This window comes from Cervus canadensis, chromosome 7 (assembly GCF_019320065.1).
Source record: "Cervus canadensis isolate Bull #8, Minnesota chromosome 7, ASM1932006v1, whole genome shotgun sequence".
In the NCBI taxonomy this organism is placed as follows: Eukaryota; Metazoa; Chordata; class Mammalia; order Artiodactyla; family Cervidae; genus Cervus; species Cervus canadensis.
The window spans coordinates 85,538,309-85,562,638 of NC_057392.1; the positions used below are offsets into that span (position 1 = coordinate 85,538,309).

General features: G+C 38.4%; 1 protein-coding gene across 5 annotated transcripts in view; it reads right to left on the minus strand.

Moving 5' to 3' along the window:
- The window catches only part of MME (membrane metalloendopeptidase), a 108,471-nt gene that overhangs the window by 27,394 nt on the left and 56,747 nt on the right, over positions 1-24,330 (minus strand). For all 5 annotated transcript variants that reach the window (XM_043473944.1, XM_043473946.1, XM_043473943.1 and 2 more), the window contains 8 exons: positions 23,690-23,824; positions 19,367-19,468; positions 17,467-17,603; positions 17,264-17,357; positions 15,985-16,113; positions 15,130-15,228; positions 12,057-12,137; positions 10,687-10,790 (listed from right to left, as the gene is read on the minus strand). In XM_043473944.1, the coding sequence (XP_043329879.1) occupies positions 10,687-10,790; positions 12,057-12,137; positions 15,130-15,228; positions 15,985-16,113; positions 17,264-17,357; positions 17,467-17,603; positions 19,367-19,468; positions 23,690-23,824 (881 nt within the window). The remainder of the gene's footprint in view (positions 1-10,686; positions 10,791-12,056; positions 12,138-15,129; positions 15,229-15,984; positions 16,114-17,263; positions 17,358-17,466; positions 17,604-19,366; positions 19,469-23,689; positions 23,825-24,330) is intronic.

Below are 24,330 nucleotides of genomic sequence, written 5' to 3' on the forward strand. Positions count from 1 at the left end.
AAGCTAAATTAAAGGACAAAGAATATCGTTTTTAAAGTAAATGGTGATATAACAAAAACTGTAAGATCTTCTGATTTGGATGCAGCCTCAGAGTTTCAGGAGAGGCTTTCATTTATGGAAACTAGACAAATGCGACCCTGAACAGCAGCACAGAAAAGAGAAAATGCACAACTAACGAGAGAACCAAGTGTCCAGTAACAAAATGGATAGTGCAGGCTATCTGAAGATATCTTTAAAGTACGGAGGCCAGACACTAGCATCTCCTGCAGCAGGTATTGGACCTGAGAGAGAGTGCATGTCACTCTGCTCTGTGACTTATCTTCCTGCCTCCACTACGTGGCTGCAGAAGGATGGGTACGTGCGTGTAAAGTGAAGGGTGGGGATGCAAGAGGTAAGCAGACTTTACTTTCCATTTCTGAGAAACGGTTTTGTCAGGTAATCTTCTTCTGGTTTGAGGGCACTTACAGCAGAACAAAGGGCCACTATAAGCAGCATGGTCCTCAAAGCTGAACTAACAATGCAGTTGGGAAATACAACTGCAATCTCCTGGAGAGGCTGGCCAGGTGTGTCTCCCTCCCACCTCTTAACTACCCTGAGGAACCTAAGTGGTGATGAGATGAAAGCACAGGACACCGTTTACCCGGGGAACTGAAAACGGAAGTCTACAGCCTGATCCTATAGCCTCTTGGATATAATAAACCCACTGGAATGCAAAGACATATGGAATAAAACTTCTTTCACTCGTTAATGTGTAACTTTAAAACAAACACCTTTAAACAACAAAATCATGAATGTTCCTTTCCCTGAAAACATTTCATTTCTCAGCATCTAGTGCCTTTGAAGCAATTCCTTTGAAGTCAGCAGTACAATACAATGGTTTTCTCTGTCTTCCTCAAATACTTCTGGAAAGGAGAATTCTCATTTGTAATGGTAATTACCACTGTAATTCCTTACATTTATTAATATCCCCTCAGCAAGACTTCAAAATTTTCTATATATTTTCATTCATCTTTCAAACTACCCATATAAGACAGATGATACCTCAATTTTCATGTATAGAAACTAAGGTACATTATAGATCAAACTCTTTTTCCTAATTATTTATAGAGTTAGTGATACAACTGGGAAAAGAATATATAAACTATGGAGAAATATGACATCCTCATCTTCCAATCAATCCCCTACTTTTAACATGTCGATCGGTACCAAGCATAAAATTTCATTACAAAAATCAATGCCATTTCCTTGCTAACCTCTTTAAAAATGAAGGTGCTCACATTTTTAATCTTTTTTAAAGATTTATTTTATTTTTTGGCTATACTGTGCTTAGGATCTTAGTTCCCCGACCAGGGATCAAACCTATGGCCCCTGCATTGGAAGTGCAGAGTCTTAATCACTGGGAAGTCCCAGTGCTCATTTTTACATAACTTCATATTTAGGGCTGCCCCTTACCCTAACAGGCTTTAGGGTGCTGGCTTATACACCACCCTGAAGTCTCATCATGACCCAATCATAACGATGGCTACTGTTTAATGAACACCTAAGTTACGTGGCAAGCACACTACACAAGATACACAACAATGACCTCACAAAGTAAAAGTAAATGCTTTATCCTCAGCTTACAAAGGGACCACTGAGGCTCAGAGGTATCATGGTGGCTGCCTAAGTTCACACAGTTAATAAGCCGCAGAGCAGGAATCTTAACTCAGGGTTGCTCACTCTCTCTACCCTCCACCTCAGCCCCCTGGTTCCAGAGTATAGGCTCTTCCCACTGCTGCGTAGAGTACAATATTTTATCCAAAGGCAAAAGCACAGTAGGACCAAAGAGCCTCAATCAATTGGTCCTTTGAGTTGTTAACAAGCACCCTGAGTGATTCACCTGATCCTTGGAAGTGAGAGCCAAGGCTCCTACTCTTAACAGCACAATAAGAGAATCGACTTCTCTTTCAACCAAAAAAAACCCCAAAAACAAAACAAACCAACCCCCCAAATCATTGATTTTCTTCTTAGAAGTCATCAGTTGGTTGCGTATGGTTATAAGTTGGCAACAAGACCCAATCGCTTTAGTCTTCAGTAACTCTGTATGTGTGTACATGCATGATGTGTGTACTCATGTGAGCAATATCTCAAATTCAGAGAAATTCCCCATTTGGAACATATAGGGGTGGGTAGATTTTTTTCTGTTAGAATTTTATTTTGGTGTTTATTCTCCTGACTGAGAATAATCTTGTGATCTTTCAGGAAAGAACTGAAAGCTCTTACATCCTATAGAACCCTTAGCAATGACATAACATGACATTACAAGTCTATTCAATAGTCTGTCTAGCTCATGAAATAGTGACTCCGTGAAGGCAGCAACATTTCATGTTTTGTCCTTTTTCTAAATTATGGCAATAACACTTACCATGAGATCTATCCATTTAATATATTTTAAGTAAATAGTACATTATGGTTGACACTAGGCACAATGCTGTAACTTATTCATCTTGCTTAACTGGAAATATTTTGCCTGTTGATTAATAACTCCTCATTTCCTTCTCCTCCCAGCTTTTGGTAATAATGATTCCAGAATCATAATGATTTTCTTTTGGTAATAATGATTCCAAAATCATAATGATTTTCTGAAATTTGACTATTTTAGAAACCTCATATAAGTGGAACCAGGCAGTACTTATCTTTCTGGGCTTATTTCAATTAGCACATTTTCTTAAGTTCATCAACACATACTGCATAATTTCCTTCTTTTTAGATACTGAGTAGCATTCCATTGTATACACAGATTTTTTTCCCAGTCATTCATCTGTTGAGGGAAAGAGGTTGCCTCCACATCTTAGCGATTGTGAATGGTACTGCTATGAACACAGGAGTGTGAATGTCTCTCTGAGATCCTGAGTTCAATTAGTTTGGCTATAGGCCCAGAATTACTGAGTCTTAATGGCAGTTCTTTTTCTAACTTCTTGAGGAATGTCTATGTTGTTTTCCATAACTTTTGCACCCTTTTGCATTCCCACCAATTGTGTTCCAATTTCTCCACATTGTTGCCGATACTTGTTGTCTTTTCATTTATTTATTTTTTAACAATATGTCATTGTGACAGGAGTGATGTGATATCTCACTAGGGTTTTGATTTGCATTTCCTTGATGATTAGTGGGGCTTCCCCAGTAGCACTAATGGTAAAGAAACCACCTGCCAATGCAGGTAGACACAAGAGATGCAGGTTTGACCCTCTGACCCTTGGGAAGATCCCTTGGATGAGGGCACACCAACCCACTCCAGTATTCTTGCCTGGAGAATTTCACGGACAGAGGAGTCTGGTAGGCTATGGTCCATTGGGTCGCAGAGTAGGACGTGGCTGACGTGACTTAGCACACATGCATGATGATTAGTGATGTTGAGCATCTTTCCATCTATCTGGTGGCCATTTGTATGTCTTTGGAGAAATGTCTATTCAAATCCTTGGGGGCATGCTCAGCTGCTAAGTCATGTCTGACTCTTAGTGACCCAACAGACTGTAGCCCACCAGGCTCCTCTGTTCATGGGTCACTTAAAATTGATTATTAGGGTTTTTTTCCTCTGCTATTGAATTATAGGAGTGTCTTATATATACTGGAGATTAATCCCTTACCAGATATGTGATTAGCAAATATTTTCTCCCATTCCTTAGGTTGCCTTTAAATTTTATTTTGCTGGGCAGAAGCTTTTAAGTTCCAAGGAGTCCCACTCCCACTTATTTATTTCATGCTTTGTTCTTAAAGCATTTCTATTGAGAACACATGTTCTATTGAGAACACGACAGGCACGCACACTCATTTAGGTCTTGGGATACCAATGAGTCCTTCAAGCCCCAAGAGCACTGACTCTTCTCGTCCTGGAAGGGTGATGGGTGGTAAGCCTAGGTGAGGCCCTGCTCCATGCAGACTGTGGAGACTCATGCCAACCAGAAGCCACATGCTCTCTGGGCATTGTCCTCTCAAGAGGGCACACTGGTATCAAGTTCTAGACTTCTTTTGCAAAGCTCTTCAGTTTAAACCTTTACCTTATTAGCCTTCCTTCTCTATCTCTTCTTTCCCCTCTGAAACAAATCTTCCTTGGGTGCTAATTAAAATGCAAATTTTTTTTTTTAACTAATAAGATATATTTTGCTTATAATCCAAAAATGTGTTGAAAAATCACAGTCTGTTATCTTAATGGGAATCTAAATAGGTGGAACTTAATGTTTTAATCTATGATCATAGGTGTAGAATGAGCATAGCAGGGCAGATACTGCCACAGGAAACCAGAGCGGCTCGTCCAGGTTGAGTCTGTTAGTCTTTCTGACTAAGTAGCACTTGCTGAGTCAGACTATCTGCATTGCGTATCTCCCCATACATCTACACTATGGAGAGTCACTTGTGTCCCAAGTCTCCAGCACTCTAAATGCCCACCCTGGATGAGTCTTATCAATTTTCCACCTCTGGGCCATCTCATTTCTCCACAGAAATCCTCTATATCTATTCTTTGAAATTCAAGTTCAATGATACAAGACTTAATTAGAAAACTGAGTCTAGAAACATCACTGAAGGGGAAATAGCAGAAGAGATACTTTAGGAAGAAGTGAGGTACATCCCTACCTTACAAGAATATGGTCTTTCTCTCTTGGGTCACTTGTGGAAAAGCCAAGGACTAAAACATCTTCAGTTCAGTTCAGTCGCTCAAGGTCGTGTCCGACTCTTTGCGACCCCATGAATTGCAGCACACCAGGTCTCCCTGTCCATCACCGACTCCCGGAGTTCACACAAACTCATGGCCATCGAGTCGGTGATGCCATTCAGCCATCTCATCCTCTGTTGTCCCCTTCTCCTCCTGCCCTCAATCCCTCCCAGCATAAGGGTCTTTTCAAATGAGTCAGTTCTTTGCATCAGGTGGCCAAAGATTGGAGTTTCAGCTTCAGCATCAGTCCTTCCAATGAACACCCAGGACTGATCTCCTTTAGGATGGACTGGTTGGATCTCCTTGCAGTCCAAGGGACTCTCAAGAGTCTTCTCCAACACCACAGTTCAAAAGCATCAATTCTTCGGTGCTCAGCTTTCTTCACAGTCCAACTGTCATATCCATACATGACCACTGGAAAAACCATAGCCTTGACCAGACGGACCTTTGTTGGCAAAGTAATGTCTCTGCTTTTTAATATGCTATCTCTTATCAAAACTTCACAGTAAGGGCCCTAAAATTTTAGTGCTGGAAAGAACCTTAAAGATGTTATACAGTCTAAATCAACCTGCTCATTTTACAAATAGTGAAACTTCAAGGCTTTTAAAAGGCTACAGATAGTAACTGGCAGAACTGAGACACTGAAAAAGGGATAGCAGCTCACTGCAGTGGCAAAACTACAGTGGTACTAGCCACTCTTTTTGGTGCTGTTGGTCTTTCAGGAAGAACCACACAGAGCCACAGCTGTTGGCCGCCAACCTCCATAGCACCACTTATCTCAGGGACTAGCAAACATCCAGTTAGTCCAGATTAGAAAAAACAGCGGACTTGAAGCAATAAAGGAGAAAAAATGAATCAATTATTTTGCTTGTTTTGCTCTAGTTCACCTCAACATTAATTTAAATGCTGACATGTTCCTTCCAGAGAAAAGTTTTACTAATAGGTAAAGGTTTAATTGTGGGTTTAAAAAAGTGCTACCCTAGCAGCTTGTTGTCTTGTAATCGCAACAGCCAACTCCGCCTTTCATCTGCTTTCGTTGTTACATACCTTTCCTCTTCCACTAGATTGCTAGCTCTGAGTCTTACTCATCTCTTTATCCTCTGCAACGTAGCACAGTACTTTGCACACTGTAGCTATTTGGCAAAATGTTTATTGGGTTGGCTGCTATTACTGTCAGCTTATTTTTATTTTGATGTATAACGGCAAGAAAGATGCAGCAACGAAATAAGTCATTGTAGTTTATGAAATGCAACTCCACATGCTCAACAGTCATAATTTACCAAGCCTGGCACTACCTGTCCAAATGATATTACAGAAAATTCTGTCTTGAGAAACTAACAAAATAATGTCAAGTCTAAAATTAAGAAAAGGAATTCACTTTATTTTGTCCTAGTATATTGTTTCTTTTTAGAGGTTTATGTCTGTTCCATAGACTCTAAGTGAATAATCATGTTACTGAAAGTAAATTATTTCAGATACTTCACCAAGTAATTTTGCCAATGGATATTACATTTTCAATCTAACATTATTACTATTTGATAACATGATGTGCTTGAAGTTATTTACAAACTGTCATTAAGTCCCCAGAGAACATGATGTTTGAGGTAATTTTGGAAACATCAGCTAAGTACTCAGAAACCACATGAACCAACAGCCTTTTAATTTTAAATCTTTGTCCTTTGCAGTTGCCAGCTGCCTGAATGGGCAGAAGGAGGTCCTTTGAGCCAAATGATTAACTTAGGCATATCACACTCAGACTTCCTGACGTTCTCAATTTTTTGAATTCTTAAGCAGAGAAAACAGAGATCATGTTGGACATATTCACCAACAATGACGGTGAAATGCTTGGATATATCAGTACTTATTTTAGTGGCTGAGTTCACTTTATCAGCACTGTTACAAATTGACTATTTTATCAATCATTCACTCTATCATCATTGAAGGAAGATCCACATTCTATTCATCAAAGTTCAATCTCTGGTGACACAAATACATGACTTTTGCTTTCTTTCAACAAGGGCTATTCCAGCTAAATATAACATAATATACTGGCGCTGTGAGTAAAATATGTGTAAGGTATCATACAAGGACAAGGTGAAGAGAAAAATGTAAGGGATGCATGAGTAAGGAGGTAACACCCAAGAAGAATCATACTAAGTGTAGGTTTCTGTTAAATGAACAAGAGTAGAAAGAGTGGTCCAAGGTAAGGGATAAGGAGGAGGAAGAGATGGAGCGGTGATTTTAAAGTGATTCCTGTGGCTGGAGATTTGGGACAATGCTGTGGGGTAGGGTGACTCAAGGGGTTCTGGAGTGTGGAGTCGGAGATTGCAGAGCTTTGTACAAGCTTCACGAGATGGGCAAAACACACCGAAAGGTTTCCATCAGAACACAACATGACTCAATCTGTGTTTTTAAAAGCTCTCTAAGGTGGTTGCCTGGAGAATTAGCTCAAGATTGACTGTGAGATGATTGGTAAGATTAGGACAAATATTGTAATCACTCTGGTGAACAATGAGAAATGTCTGAATAAGCCATGACAATGGAGATGTAAGATGGATCCACATCCCCTCATGCCAATAAAAGAGTTAATTAGCAGCTGGTGGATATAAGCATTTTTAAGATAGGATTTGTAGTAAACATCACCGCAACTGCCAGAGACAATAGAAAAGAACTGCTCTGGAATGATGAACCCGTGTGTGTGCGAGTGTTAGTCATTCAGTCGTGTCCGACTCTTTGTGACCCACGGACTGTAACCTGCCAGGCTCCTCTGTCCATGGGATTCTCCAGGCAAGAATACTGGAGTGGGTTGCCATGCCCTTCTCCATGGGAATCTTTCTGACCCAGGGATAGAAAACAAACTCGTATCGGGACTTCCCTGGCAGTCTAGTTTCTAACACACTATGGTCCCAATGCAGGGGGCCTGGGTTCCAACCCTGATCAGGGAACTAGATCTCACACGCCATGGCCAAGACCCAGTGCAGCCAAATAAATAAATAAATATGTTAAAAGAAAAAAAAAGGAAAGCAAACTTATGGTTACCAAAAGGGAAAGGGGGAGGGGGATAAATTGGGAGTTTAGGATTGACATATACATACTGCTATATTTAAGGTAGATTGGAGAAAGCAATGGCAACCCACTCCAGTACTCTTGCCTGGAAAACCCCATGGATGGAGGAGCCTGGTAGGCTGTAGTCCATAGGGTCTCGAAGAGTCGGACATGACTGAGTGACTTCACTTTCACTTTTCACTTTTATGCATTGGAGAAGGAAATGGCAACCCACTCCAGTATTCTTGCCTGGAGAATCTCAGGGACGGGAACCTGGTGGGCTGCCATCTATGGGGTCGCACAGAGTTGAACATGACTGACTTGACTTAGCAGCAGCAGCATATTTAAGGTAGATAACCAACAAAGGCCTAGAGTATAGTGCAGGGAACTTTATTCACTATTTGGCAATAACCTAAATGGGAAAAGAATTTGAGAAAGAATAGATATATGTATAACTGAATCACTCTGCTATACAGCTGAAACTAACACCGCATTGCAAATCATGTATAGTCCAATATAAATTTAAATTTTTTAAAAAAAAATCAAAATTCCTAAATTAAAGGTATCATCCTGTAAAAATATTTCACAATATTGAATATGAGCAAGTATGATTCAATATAAAAAGGAATTAACATTAACGCAAAGATTCTGACTTGAGAAGGGGGTGCAGTACTTAAAAAGAATACCAGTACCCAAGTCCCCACCTAGAGGCATGTGTATCACAATCTAAGGTGGGAGAGTTGGGGAATCAGTCTATTTCAAATGCTCCCCAGGTGAATCTAAAGTGCAGTCAAGAGTGTTGAACCCTTGTACTCAGCATACAGGTAGAAGATGAGGAAGGAAGGAAAACTAGCCTCTTATGGCAGTGAAGACCTTAAAAGGCATATTGCACTTGTGATTGACTGTCAGAGGCTCATGGAAAGGATCCAAAAAGTACTCCTGAGCTGTGCATGCTATTGAGAAAACATTCATTAAATCTTAGATACAGTCTTTGCTATTGATTATCTGTGGTAAAGAGAAAAGAACTCAGAGATCAACACATATGATGAAAAGGAGTGAAAATTGCACACCACACTACAAAATTATTATGGAACTGGGACTATATTAACTTCCAAAGAAAACATCAAGCAATAATTCAACAACAATTTTTAAAATTATGAAGAAATATTCAGATGTCAGGTGGATGCAGCTTATATTAGCTCTCTTCAGAAAGAATGCTGCTGCTGCTAAGTCACTTCAGTTGTGTCCGACCCTGTGTGACCCCATAGACTGCAGTCCACCAGGCTCCCCCGTCCCTGGGATTCTCAAGGCAAGACCACTGGAGTGGGTTGCCATTTCCTTCTCCAATGTGTGAAAGTGAAGTCGCTCAGTCGTGTCCGACTCGTAGCGACCCGATGGACTGCAGCCCACCAGGCTCCTCCGTCCATGGGATTTTCCAGGCAAGAGTACTGGAGTGGGGTGCCATTGCCTTCTCCATCAGAAAGAATATTTGATGATAATTGTATACAGGTATTTTACAAAGTGCTAACAATTATTAAATGTAACTATATAGTATGTAACTATATTTTGTAAAGAAATAAAAACATTCAGTTATAAGGAGCTTCTCAGATTATAAATTTTTCCACAAGGTATTCTTTTTGATGACTTTCTGTCAATTTGTAGAGCTAGGATTTGACAACTGAGTATGACAGGAGCCATATGTACCCAATTTCTTTCTTTCCCACCTGGGACACTAAACATTCTCTGACATTTGCTGCCCTGTTTTAAGTACCAGATAACATAACATTTGCTCCAGTGTAAACAGAGAGGTCAGTAAAAGAAAGTGGTCTCTTTTTCAGAATACCTGAAGGGTCCAAAATGTTGTACAGGGATTGAATGTATTGGCATTTTCATACTGGGAATTTTGTCCAACCAGTACTTGGTTTACTGAGAATAGAACACTCTGTCGTCAAACAGCCCTTCTGCACTTTGTCCCTTTCTTGGCACATTTCCCTCCGGGAGGTAGTTTATTATAATACGTCTTTCCTACACTCTACTATTGTAATGTAATGGAATTGAATCAAAGTTCACCCTTGATTTTTCCAGTTCCCACCTTGACTTGGTCCGTATTACAAAATATTCGCTTAATAAATGTTAGTGAAAGAATAAAGGAATGCAGGAGTGAACCACACACTTCACTAGCATGGTATTGTGTCAGTTACCACAAAGGTCAAGTTAGTATATTTACTTTGCACTTGCTCACTCATTAATTTAGTTTTGACTGAAAATCTCCTATGTATCCAGCACTGAACGATCCAGTGCTGAACGATCTCCTATTCTCTTGGAGCTGTGTGGGAAAAAGTCCACACAGATAGTTCTAGGGATTTAAGTGCATAAGCACGTATGTTGATAAATATTTTTAAACACATCCATTTAACCGAAAAATAAACACTAAGCTGATCATTTCTATGGTGTACTAATACCACTAGTAAGCAGAGATTAAGATCATTTGAAAGCTAGGAATGCGACTGAATCCTGATACCTCAGATTTGGTTCTCACAAGGCTGAGAGAAGTGTTGCCTGGACAAGTTAGGTAGGGGACGGAGTTAAAGGCTGGCTGAACAATAGAAAGGCAGGTGGGACTAAGGGTAGATGATAATTAATTCTGAGGCTAGTAATAGACTCAAAGGTTTGAAGGCGCTAAGGACCGCTTAGACCAAAGTGTTCTAGGGTGCTCTGTCCACAAACAAAGTAGAAGGGACAGACAATAATATGAGAAGAAATCAAATGTAGTCTGACACCATAAGGAAAAAATTTATATTTTGATTACATCCTCCTATATTCTTAGATGCTCTTAGAAGTACTCAATAGAAAGAGAACATTCCACCTTTTAACATTATTCTAGGTCAGGTTCTTAATCCAGCAAAGGCCCTCTTCTGAATGAACATATTAGAAAATTGAAATATACATACTCATCCTTGTCCACCTTTTCTCGAAGCTTCTTTAGTTGTCTAGTTTGGCCAAACTTCAGGTTTTGAATTATGTTCTCAAAGTATTCTTCTTCCTGGTAGCTCAACTGTATTAATTTAAAAGAATTTTGAGAGCAATACTAAAAACATGTCTCCAAAGTTTTGCTAAATAGCATTAAGAGATTATCACTTAATAAAGTTAGCAGAAACCATTAAAATTTGCCAAAGAAAAATTAAGTTCTAATTAATTCCATACAAGTCACTGCTGCTCTGGCTGAATCATCCCTTCAGTGTATTCTTTTCTAATTAATCAAATGAAACTAAGTGTCAAACAAGCTTTTCTGTGTTGATATCAATCCTTACATGACAGATAACAGCATTCTTATTTACTGCATTACAAGAACACTTATTCTTATAATCCTCAAAATAATTTTATGAAGATGGGCTGTTATCATCATTTTAAAGTTGAGGAAACTGAGGCACAGACAAGTCAGTTGTCCAAGTTAATCTGTGATGAAGTTGAGATTTGAACCCTAGGAATCTGACTTTGAGTTGATGCTCTTAGCCAGTTAGTGTGTGGTATGGCTGAGATCTGAGCCCATGTAGTTCAGCTGTGAGGCTGTGTGCTCAGCCACTAGACTCCGGCCACAAGGGCCCCAAGGACTCACAAGCTACAGTGAGCTCATTTTTTAAAAAGCCAAGCTTTTCTGCAATGGAAAAAGAAACGAGGACAATGTGCCTTGCAAACTCTCAAGTTAGGCTAGTAATCAACAGATTAGAAATCATCATCCCCGGATCTCTAGGCAAGGGCCACCTTGTCACCAAGACGGCAAGTAGTCGTGGAGACTGCAAGGTTCGCAATAAGCTCTTAGCGGACTCTGAAATCCATACTTCAGTCAATTCTGCTTTCATCATTTATATTACACAAGAGGAATAAAACAGTTTCTCACTCTCAAATAACAGATGCTTTTTTTCCAGAGAAGACACGACCAGGTTAATCCAGTGGAGGAATAATTAGAAATTGGAAGGAAACCTGAAGATTTGACTTTTCAGGCATGTGTAAAAAGCCTGAGTACTGCCTGTTCATCACTTAAATATCTATGCCTTGATGCTCTTAAAAAAAAACACCAAGTTTTTAATCACTACTCTTAAAATGGACTATATGGAAAGCAAAATAAGAAAACCAAACACAGACCAGGCCAATGAAACAACAGGCTAACACTAAAACAAACATAGTTCTGGCTTCAGTGTTAAAGGCTTAATATAACAAGGGCTCTGGGTGTAGGCCCACATACGTTCTGGCCTCCCATAGCAAGAAAAGACATTGCCCCCAACCTCAGGCACCATCAGTATAGAGTCTTTTCAAGACTTACCTCAAGGTACTCATTATTCAGTTTGTCGTCATTTGAAATAATGTCATCAGGATAGCCAATTCTTTCTTTAATTGCTAAGGCCTATGAAAATTAGAATATTGAATGTGAGCATGATTATGAACTTTCAAATGCAAATGTTATGATTGTGCCCTTGACTGGAAATTGAATAACTTGATCCATACTGTTTACAAAATGAGTATTTGACCACACTTAAACAGAGATCTTTGCCATGGCTTCTTCCTGGAATTCAACATAAAAAAGAGTCTTGAAATTTAGCTTCTAATACCCTATTCTCATAGTCTGAAGCTTGCCTAAGAAAATTAACATGACAGACTGACAAGTCTTTGTTCCACAGGTATTGGAACAAAGGTATTACAAACACAGGTATTACTCTTATGAACTTTTTCTCTGCAAGGCTTTTTTCTTCAATCTTATAGGAGAAATAACATTTAGAACTTTTGTTCTAGTAGCTTATCTTTCCACTTCACCAATTTGGCTCAGAAAACAGATATAGGCTTACAGGTTCGGTGCTAAATATTCTTCTTGAATATTGGTTCCTGGAGTTTTTATGTTGTTTCAGTCTCCAGAGCTAGTGTACCCAACTTTCCACAGTTAAATGAATGATATTAGTTAAATGAGTAGAAAACAGGGTTTCCCTTGTTACACCATCTCGTATTTACCACTTGCTTACTACTGTTTGTGTATGTGCATGCCAAGTTGCTTCAGCTGTGTCTGACTCTTTGAGACCCTATGGACTGTAGCCTTCCAGGCTCCTCTGTCCATGGGATTCTCTAGGCAAGAATATTGGAGTGGGTTGCCAAGCCCTCCTCCAGGGGATCTTTCCAACCCAGGGATCGAACCTGCGTCTCCTATGTCTCCTGCACTGGCAGGCAAGCTCTTTACCACTAGTGCCCAGCAAGTGGGAAGCCCACTTGCTTACTATTTGCTATTTCTATTTTTTACTTCTGTCATTTTTCTCAAAGATATTTGATTCAATCATACCACATTGCTCTTAAATAATTTAATTAATTTAAATTTTTCATGAGGTATTAAGCTTGCATCTCTGAGTTATTTGTTTTGCCATCAAATGGATGTGGTTTTTTTTACAGATCTGTTTCATGAGTCTAGGATTTCTCCAGTGGATCAGACAGATGTGTCAGCTAATCTAATAGGCCCAGCCTATTTTCTTTCTATACTGTCAGCCCATAATAAATCACTCCCCTCTCAGTGGTGTTTTATTTTCTAGAAGATGTTTCCCCAAAAGGTATTCTAAGGGATACAAAATCTACAGAAATGGGAGGTACCACATAAGAAAGGATATACTGTAAAAATATTTGGGGTAAATACTGTGACCGCTTCCCAGGTGGTTTAGTAGGTAAAGAATCCACCTGCTGATGCAGAAGACTCAGGAGACATGGGTTCAGTCCTTGGGTTGGAAAGATCCTCTGGAGAAGGAAATGGCAACCCACTCCAGTATTCTTGCCTGGAAAATTCCATGGACAGAGGAGCCTGGCAGGCTACAGTCCACGGGGTCCAAAAGAGTTGGACAACTCTGAGAGGCTGAGCACGCACGCACTAGGACAGGAACACGAAGTAGGCTCTTTCACTGAAGGATGTCTTAGAGTCTACAATTAAGTAATTGCAAGTATCCAAGAGAATGAATTATTTTGCCTATTTATTCATTCAATTTGTGTTCTAGAGTCTACAATAAACCAGGTACTTTGTAAGGGGCTGAGGATACAATGCAAAAATTTCTGCTCATGGAGAGTCTATTGTAAACGTCAATGGTAGGCAATAAAATGAATATTAACTCTCAAGTGTGATGTATGATGCCATAAAATCATACTCTAGAGGCATGTAACCTAATTGAAGGTAGGATCAGGGAAGCCTTCCTTCAGGAAGTGTTGCCTAAACTTTTTGAGTATGGGATTCTTTCACAAAGCAACTTGCAGATCCAGAGTTTTATATCACTTTGGGAAATTATTAAATCTAGAACAATTTAATTGGTTACATCAAAAAGGACCATGCTATGACAGCTAGAACATGAAAGGAGCAAATCCAGCCTGAACTTCTGAGGAGCTAGACGGAGTGCTGCAAAGACAGCTATACTGGGGTGCCAAATTCTAGATCTGAGTCATCCAGGGTTCTGTGGTCACTGAAGATGACCCTTCCATGTGATCTAATCCTGAAAGAAAACTAGACTTCAGTCGGATTCTCTTATTATAAATAGATTTATGGACTCTTTCTGTGTTAAGTTCAAAGAATGGTATGTTCTTCCTGCTACTCTAACTACAAAGGAATAATCAGGTTGCATGTGAATACTGCTTATAAAGCACATACAATTTTCACTGGACATGTTCCTTCCAGTTTTATATAGTTATCAAGACAATGGCATAGTAAATTTAAACCTGAGATTTCCTTAGAATTTCTATTTTGCTTATTCTATGCAAGATGTTAAAAATCTCAATAAAAGGTGAATAGTGGGGGTAAATAAGAAAAGTTTATAAAGAGCTCCATCAACATCTCTGTAACTGTGGGACACTCTATAGTATTCAAATAATGCACTGACCTTACATTGGCTTAATAGAAATTTGGTATTATTTCCTCTAGGTTATATTAAAAAAAAAACTAAATAGCACATGTTTACAAATTTTTCATTAGAAATTTGCATTAAAGATTATTGAATATTGGTAGAAATCTTTTAAATATGTTTCATAAAAGGAGGAAAAATATGAACCACTGATAATATCTTTTAATGTTTTCTTATTCACACAAGATATTTCTCTTCTTTTCTTGGTTTGTGAAGACTTCTTTTTCAAAGAAAAGGAGTTTTTTCTTTCAAAGTTTTGAGCTGAACATGGAGAATAGAAGCTAGTTGCAAAGAAATAATGAAAGATGAAAATCATAGAAAAAAACTTCATCAATGAAAAATTGTCCCTGGAAATGTTACATCTTGAAAGAGTGTGTTTTTATTTTATACAATTCTTGATTACCATATTTTCCCCAAATATCTTAAAAGTTCATCTTTTCTTACAGATTTTTCTTTGGTAGTTAGCTCCACCTTGCTCTTTACCTTTTCCTCAGCTTTCTTTTTTGTTTCAGCATCCATCCAAGTTAGGTCATCTAAAGTCTGAATAAAAACCTCCCGGATCTGGGCAATTAAATCCTCAACCTTAAACCAAAAGAACAGAAAGCAAATATGAGCCATGAGATAATTTTTTGTAATAAAAATTAAGAAAAATAGAATTATAAGCTGTGTTGATGTGATTCAATAATATGTTAATAAATATAAATTTATAAATGATCTAAACAAATGGATATATATGGATAATTATATTTTTAAAGCAGCACTTCTATTAACACTAATGATTGAATAGATCTTAATGTATACATTAATAAAATTCTTCTTTAGAATGTATGGTTTCCATTATCAAGAAAGAAGAATTAACATAAAATACTAGCTGTCATTACTATTAATAGTTTAGTTAAGCATGAAGTAGCATTTCAATAAATTTTTTCACCTTGCCTTTAAGTTCCTTTGTTTTCACTTCAGTTACAATAAAAAATATAGTATTTGGCTTATACTTCAAATGAACTCTGATTTACTTTCTGGTTTTTAAGAAAAAATACTAATTCTTAGTCAATTTTGCTAATAGAAGAGACTACAAATGACTATATTATAAGAACATGTGACTAGGTAATGTGAATATATTGCTCCTGGAAAATGGACAATTGCTTTTGGGTTAAACAATATTAGGATTAGAAAAATATGCAGACCCTTGGGGGAGGGAGGACAAGATTTATTGGGAAATAATGGCAAATGGTAAATCAGAAGTTCTTAGCCAATCAGTAAAATTTTAGCAAAATGATGGACTATTGTGACTGCCCATTGATGCAAACTGATCGAGTACGGTGCTGAAAACATTACCACATGTTTACTATCTCCAGGAAATGCCGCTTCCACATAGAGCCTTCCCACGGCATTTTCCATATTCCCATTGACATAGTTTGCACAGCGTCTCCAAGTTGCTGTTTCTGATGTTGTGCCATAAAGAGCCTATGGGAGAGAAAGGAAATGGCATTGAGCAGGCGTAGACGGCCGGAGCGCTGCGAGAGCACAAATTTCACAGGACTCTACTCTTGGGTCTCAGATTCTTTGAATATTCATTGCTTCTCCTCACACGTCAGGATGTCCTTGCATAGGAAAAAATGTAATCCAATAGAATTATTACTTATATATGATCTGGAAATAAGGTATATTTTCAGTAGCAAGTCCTAGAAGAACTGTTGGCTATTGCAAGTTAATATCCTTCTGGACCACTTTAGGAAAAAAGCTCTGCCCTGGACCACTTTAGGAAAAAATCTCAAAATAATGCTGTTGCCACTGCATAAACATAAACATGAAGCAATATTTAATATATGTAACAGGGGAGAGACCTGGTATACAAGAAAACACATTGCTGTTTTTCAACGCTTTTGTTGAACTTCCAGTACTTAGAAGAACTGCATGTGTACACATTTAAGTACCAATAAAGGGATACATTTATGGAAGGAAAATTTAACAAAACACAGCTCTTATCTTCTTTCATTTTTAAAATATGTCTACATTTTCTTTTAAAGGGTAAAAAATTAAAAATTTCAATCAGTCAGAATTATTCCCTGCCCATGACACCAACCAATACATTTGTGAGAATTTCTCCTTTTTCACATAAGGACTTTCTCTCTCCCCTCACATTAGGACCAAAATGATGATTGTTGAAATGATATGGGTACAGCCTAACAAAAGGTCTTAAGGGTATCTCCGGGGAGGTGTATTCTCAGTGGGAAGTCCACACAATGTAGTCCATCTGTTTGTATGTCTATTGTGCTGTGAGTACTAGAAAAATCAAATTAATTGAGATAGCCCTGAAATTACTTGGAACGCAACACCAAAACAAGCCAGTACTCTTTCATGAATTGTGCAAATAACCAAATGCCCTTCCTTCCAGGGCAATTCAATCATGGTGCCAAAGTAGACAGAGGAAAACAGAGCACCTGAAAACTGGCTTTCCTGGGCAACATGGCTTGAATACAGGCAAAGTAACCAACATTTGGCCTTCTGTCTCTTTGCAAAGTTTACCACATTCTAGCAATGGACATGGCAAGCCTTCATAATCATGGATCTCTTTATGCTTTAAGTCTTAAGAAAAGAGAGATTTTTTCTTCACCTTGCGGAAAGCATTTCTGGACTCCTTGTAGTTTCGGCTGAGGCTGCTTACAAGATCCATTATGAACCGCCAGGACATTAAATTTTGAAGATCTCTGTATAAAAAAACCCACCACCCAGCAACAGAAAAGATGAGGCTGCAAAGCTTCTAAAGAATGATATTAAATGCAAACTTTGGGGACATGGGCACGCTGACATACCTACCTGGCAGAATATTTGGCAAGAATGAGCTTAAGATTGGTTAAATACTCTGGAGCATAAACAATCACTTCTTCCTCATGTGGAATATTAATATTCACGGTTGACATGATTTCATTTGTGAAATTTGACCAGCTGAATGGCTGGAAAAAATCAGGTACAAAACATTCAGTAATTATGGACTTTTCTTCTTGGTTCCAAGAATCAGTTATGGTTACAGGGTCAGACATGGTTACAGTGCCAATTGTATCACTATATAATTATCACAATGGTCATTGTGATATTTGTTTGGGCTTCTTCTTTAATTGCTTCTGTCAGTTTTTGAATAAAAATTAGTTCTGCAGCATAATTATTTAAATGCAGAATTAAACCAACCATTTAAGAGCAAGAACAAAGCTTCTAAGAGTAGTAGGCATATGGTAGAAATCAGGCTAAATGTCATATTCTTGGTCTTGCCCATATGAGAGAAAAAGAAATTTAGTTATAATGTTTTCTAGGTTTAAGCCAAAATTTAAATGCATATAATATGCATATTTCATAAAAGTATATATTAGTAGACAATTCGTTTGAACACAGTAATACACTTCAGTGGAGACTGTGTTGTACGTGAAAGTGAAAGCAAACTGTTGTTCTAGCAGAGGTATAAGTAACAGTAATGATACAACATACATGGTCTCGTGAAGATGAACAAAACACATTTTATGCTATCAATGTCAGGTCTATATAGACATGCAGTTTTCACACTTCAGAAGCTGGATTTGGAGTTAATGAAAGAAAGAATCTTGTTTCTCTATTATTCTTTAAGTGGGAATTATGGTTATTCAACCACCAATGGATATGAGGAAAGATAGCAAAAGTGAAGACTATGCAAATGTTGCTGAAATACCACATTTCAATTAAGATTATTGATATTTTAGGCTACCTGGGAGTATGTAAATAAACTGATCACTTACTCAGTATGAGGTGCTATGGCTTTTCTAGATTTCCTTTAGTGGCTTGGACTATTTTTTCAAACCACTTATTAAACACTTATATTAAAAAGCTTTATGTAAGAAATTCCTTGTTTATTGCAATCAGACAATAAACAAAACAACAACTGCAATTGTTTATTGTGATTCCAAATAGAATTCCATCACTGAATGTGGTAGTTTGTAGATTTTATGAATGTTGCTTCATTATCCAATTGTGTGCATCAGCTCACACACAGAATACACGCATATCTTAGAAGAGATTATTAGATACTAGCTAAGGAATTACAACTAAGCAAAAAGATGTCAGTTGATGTTTATAAATGGTACCTATAGATTTTTCTGTTTCTTGTGTTCTATTTCTCCATTATTGCTTTGAACACCTCCATAGATGGCCCTAATGAGAACATGGCAAGTTCTATGAAAAAATTACTCTTTTTTTGGAGGTAAGAAGTCTGGTACATATTATATGACTGTCCAAGTCCCATAGTTATATAATGACCTTTCAGAAGGATTTTCACTTTTAATGTTTCCAAACCCTTTTTTTTTTTTTTAATTTTTTTATTAGTTGGAGGCTAATTGCTTCACAACATTTCAGTGGGTTTTGTCATACATTGATATGAATCAGCCATAGATTTACACTTATTCCCCATCCCGATCCCCCCTCCCATCTCCCTCTCCACCCGATAATTTCTAATACTATTCCATAGCTGCTTTGAAAGGGCTTTTTATCTTTGAAATTCGCTCTAATTACATATGAATACAATGATTTAGAATAGTTTTTTCAAGTCTTTTCATAAAGTCAAATGGTTGGTATCATCTAAATTCATTTTGATGTTCAATTTATCTCAATAAATTAAAAAAATCATTGAATTTTAACTGCATTTTAATATTAACTTTGAAAACGACATAATAAGTACTTAAATTTTGTCACTTACCTTCCCATTGAATTCCAGTGAAAATTTATTTTGGATCTCAGCTAATGTCACTTTGTTATAAAGAAGCATTGGATCATTTCGATCTTCAGATTTAGTTGTAGCCTATGGATTTAATGTTTTATTATTATTTTAGACCAAGAATTCTTTTGAAAAATATAACTATATACAAGGGGGAAAGAAATATGGCATTGGTACAACATAATTATATTTAAATTCTATTCTGTATTTGTTTCATAATTTATCTTGTCACATCAAGAAGAAAAGAGAAATATAAGAGATTTTAAGTATATTTAGTAACAATCATCAAGACTTGGTTAGTGTTAAGTATGAGGGCTTCTTTGGTGGGTCAGTCAGTAAAGAATCTGCGTGCAGTGCAAGAGATTGCCTGCAATGCAAGAGACCTGGGTTTGATCCCTGGGTCAGGAAGATTCCCCTGGAGAAGGCAACAGCTACCCACTCCAGTATTCTTGGCTAGGAAATCCCATGGACACAGGAGCCTGGCAGGCTACAGTCCATGGGGTCTTCAAAAATCTTTTTATATTTTTATAACAACAAACCACATCGGCAATATTTACAGCCCTCCTTCCTTCCATGGCTAATGGGCAGCTCAGTTGTGCCTGTGGCTATTTCATATAATGAATTTCTTGGATAAAGTCATTTCCAATTAATCCCTCAAATACTCTGTCTGCTGCTGCCGCCACTGCCAAGTCGCTTCCGTCGTGTCCGAGTCTGTGCGACCCCATAGACGGCAGCCCACCGGGCTCCCCCGGCCCTGGGACTCTCCAGGCAAGAACACTGGAGCGGGCTGCCATTGCCTTCTCCCACTCTGCCTGCTACCCGCCACCATTCAGTGTCCTAGTTAAAATTCAGACCGGAAGACACACATACACACACACAATGATTTCTGCCAAGAACTGAAGGCAAGTGAGACCAAGAAAATCCCTAGTACACAGTGCAGGTAGGTGCCAAATGATCTGAGGAGAGCGCTAGCACTTACTTCTGTGACTGTCCGCTCATGGGGCCTAACGAGTTTAGTGCTATCATCAGCATCCAGTATTACTGTTTTCACTGACTGAAAAGAGAAAATTTCAATAACAACTCCCCAACTAGTGGGTGACAGGAGTAGAAGCAATTTTAAGTGAAGAGAGACAAAAGGTAAAAATGGGAATTATTTCTCTAGTTAACAATGACTCGTGACTTCAGTTCACTGATGTATTTATTTACTTCAAGAATGCAAAAAGGCAAAAATGGTTGTCTGAGGAGGCCTTACAAAGAGCTGAGAAAAGAAGAGAAGTGAAAGGCAGAGGAGAAAAGGAAAGATATACCCACTTGAGTGCAGAGTTCCAAAGAATAACAAGGAGAGATAAGAAAGCCTTCCTAAGTGAACAAAGCAAAGAAATAGAGGAAAACAATAGAATGTGAAAGACTAGAGATCTCTTCAAGAAAATTAGAGATATCAAGGGAACATTTCATGCAAAGATGGGCACAATAAGGACAGAAACAGTATGGACCTAACAGAAGCAGAAGATGTTAAGGAGAGATGGCAAGAATACACAGAAGAACTGTACCAAAAAGCCTTAATGACACGGGTGACCACAGTGGTGTGGTCACTCACTGAGGGCCAGACATCATGGAGTGTGAAGTCAAATGGGCCTTAGGAAGCATTGCTATGAACAAAGCTAGTGGAGGTGATGGAAGTCCAGCTGAGCTATTTCAAATCCTAAAAAATGATGCTACTAAAGTGCTGTGCTCAAGATGCCAGCAAATTTGGAAAACTCAGCAGCAGCCACAGGACTGGAAAAGGTCAGTTTTCATTCTAATTCCAAAGAAGGGCAATGCCAAAGAATGTTCAAACCCTCACAATTGCTCTCATTTTACTTGCTGGCAAGGTAATGCTCAAAATCCTTCAAGCTAGTCTTCAACAAAAGGTAAACTGAGAACTTCCAGGTATACAAGCTGGATTTAGAAAAGGTAGAGGAATCAGAGATCAAATTGCCAACATCTGTTGGACCATAGAGAATGAAAGAGAATTCCAGAAAAAAGTCTACTTCTGCTTCATTGATTACACTAAAGCCTTTTACTGTATGAATCACGACAAGTTGTGGAAAATTCTTAAAGAGATGGGAATACCAGACCACCATGCCTGCCTTCGGAGAAGCTTGTATGTAGGTCAAGAAGCAACAGTTAGAACTGGATATGGAACAACAACCAGTTCAAAATTGGGAAAGGATTATGTCAAGGCTGTATATTGTTACCCTGCTTATTTAACTTCTATGCTGAGTATGTCATACAAAATGCCAGGCTGGATGAAGCTCAAGCTGGAATCAAGATTGCCGGGAGAAATAGCAGCAACCTAAGATAGCAGATGACACTACCCTAATGGCAGAAAGTAAAGAGGAACTTAAGAGCCCCTTGATGAAGGTGAAAGAGAGCGAAACAGCTGGCTTAAAACTCAACATTCAAAAAAAATGGCATCCAGTCCCATCACTTTATGGCAAATAGATGAGGAACAATGGAAACAGTGACAGACTTTATTTTCTGGGGCTCCAAAATCACTGCGGATTGTGACTGCAGCCATGAAATTAAAAGACGCTTGCTCCTTGGAAGAAAAGCTATGACAAGCCTAGAAAGTGTATGTATTAAAAAGCAGAGACATCACTTTGCCGACAAAGGTCCATATAGTCAAAGCTATGGTTTTTCTAGTAATCATGTACGGATGTGAGAGTTGGACCATAAAGAAGGCTGAGTGCCAAAGAATTGATACTTTCAAACTATGGTGCTGGAGAAGACTCTTGAGAGTTCCTTCGACAGCAAGGAGATCAAACCGGTCAATCCTAAAGGAATCAACCCTGAATATTCACTGGAAGAACTGATGCTAAAGCTGAAACTCCAATACTTTGGCCACCTGATGTGAAGGGCTGACTCATTGGGAAAGACCCTGACGTTGGGAAAGACTGAGGGCAGGAGGAGAAGCGGGCGACAGAGGATCAGATGGTTGGATGGCATCACCGACTCAATGGACATGAGTTTGAGCAAACTCCTGGAAATGGTGAATGATAGAGAAGAAGCCTGGTGTGCTGCAGTCCTCTGGGTCACAAAGAGTTGGATAAGACTGAATAACTGAACAACAACGATTTAAAGATTATGTTTGTAACATCTGCCTGCAATGGTAGGCTGGACATTGTGAGAGACACAGGTGATTCAGAGAGCATGAAGACCCCACTAAATCTCAGTGTCTGAGAGGAGAGAAAATATAGACACGAAGACTTTTGAAGTAAGATACGACTATTACAGAGCTGAGGCTGAACAAAGGAGCACACAGTCTGATAAGGTACAAGTGGTAAAAACCCAGGGTAATAAACTATGCTTCTCTAAGAATTCTGTTTCCAACCCAGAACCACATGTAACCCATCAAACTGCCAGCCATCCAGCTGCAGCTCCAGCCAGTGTCTGGTTCTGATTCTAGACTTTTAGCTTCATGTGGCCCCAGGAAAGCTAAAATTGCCCTCCAAGATCTTTCGTTTTCAAGATTCTGATGGCAAGCTGCCAAGCAGATAGGGATTTAGGATTGTAGGTTGCTGGGGGCAATGTCACAGCTCTGTGGATCCTAGATGGAAACCGACTATGAGATCAGTCAATAACCTGGATGCTGTTTAGAGGGAGTTCACTTGCTTGAGACTGCAGATTCTATCAGAGGAACGTCAAACAGAATGTGCCAACTCAGCCTCTAAGGGCTGACCCAGAACCAGAGGAATCTCGGCAATAGACCCCTTCGGCTTTGCTGATAAACTCCTCCTGTCAGATCTCCCCTGAGCTAATAAGCAGCCTAACAGTCTGAACTCAGTGAATTTCATACTGCAGTGTGGCCATGTTAAGAGGCTAATACTTCTTAGCAAAGGGATAGAGACAATTTCTGTGGTCACCTTAAATTTTAAAACTTTAAAATAAAGCAAAATTATGTACATTAAAATTAAAACAGCTTTGCTGAATAGTCATCACATGTGTCCTGAATCTCAAGGGCATCTCAAAAACAGTGTGACTGTAAATAGTTAAGATCTTGACGTGCTCCAGTTATAATAGGTCATTAGACAAATCTAGTTTAATATTTGTCAAAATTAGTATGTCTCCTGGATGTCTGGAACTTGGTTTACTGAAAAACTCCAGTTTCAAAGGTCCTCTTGAAGTCAATGATCCATTACTGAGCTGTACATTTTTATCACTTGGTTGAGGAGTTGTACCTTTTACCCTTAAAATATGATAGAGAGGAGAAAGAAATAAAAAGCAGTTGACATTATTCATTGTATCAGAGAATATGTGTTTTACATTGGCAATTTCTTTTTCCAAATCCATAACTTTATTCATTTCCAAAGAAAGCTGGTTTTCATCTATGGGCAGTCCTCTTTCCTGACGAATCAATTTGGCCACAGAAATCATAAAATCCACATATGCCGTACAAGCCTGTAAGAAATAAATAACAGTACATCACTGAAGAACCTTCTAAATATTCATCATGGCACTTAAAATTAAAATTTATTTTCAATTCAATATTCATTTTTGGTAACAGATGAAGCACAAAATAGAAATTCGTTTCTGAATCTTAAAAGAAATGCCCTGCTCAGATTCTCAAACTCAGTGTGTGTTTGAATCATAACAGATTCTCAATGTACCTTTGAATTAGAACAGGACAATGAGGGATCACTCTAAAAGTACTACGTCATTTAAAACCATTTGGTTATGGAGATTTTATAATCTTCAACTTTTAACCAAGTTATATTGCTTTAATAAGAATGCAGTTGCAAAACACTTGGTAAGCATTAAACTAGTATATTTTTCTTAAAAATACATTCTTTTGCCAAATTTCTTTTTATCAGGTTTTCTCTGCTCATATAAATTTTTTTTCAACTATCCATGAAGAGATGGCCACAAGCATATCACATTATCAAGACATCTTTTAATTGTCTCCT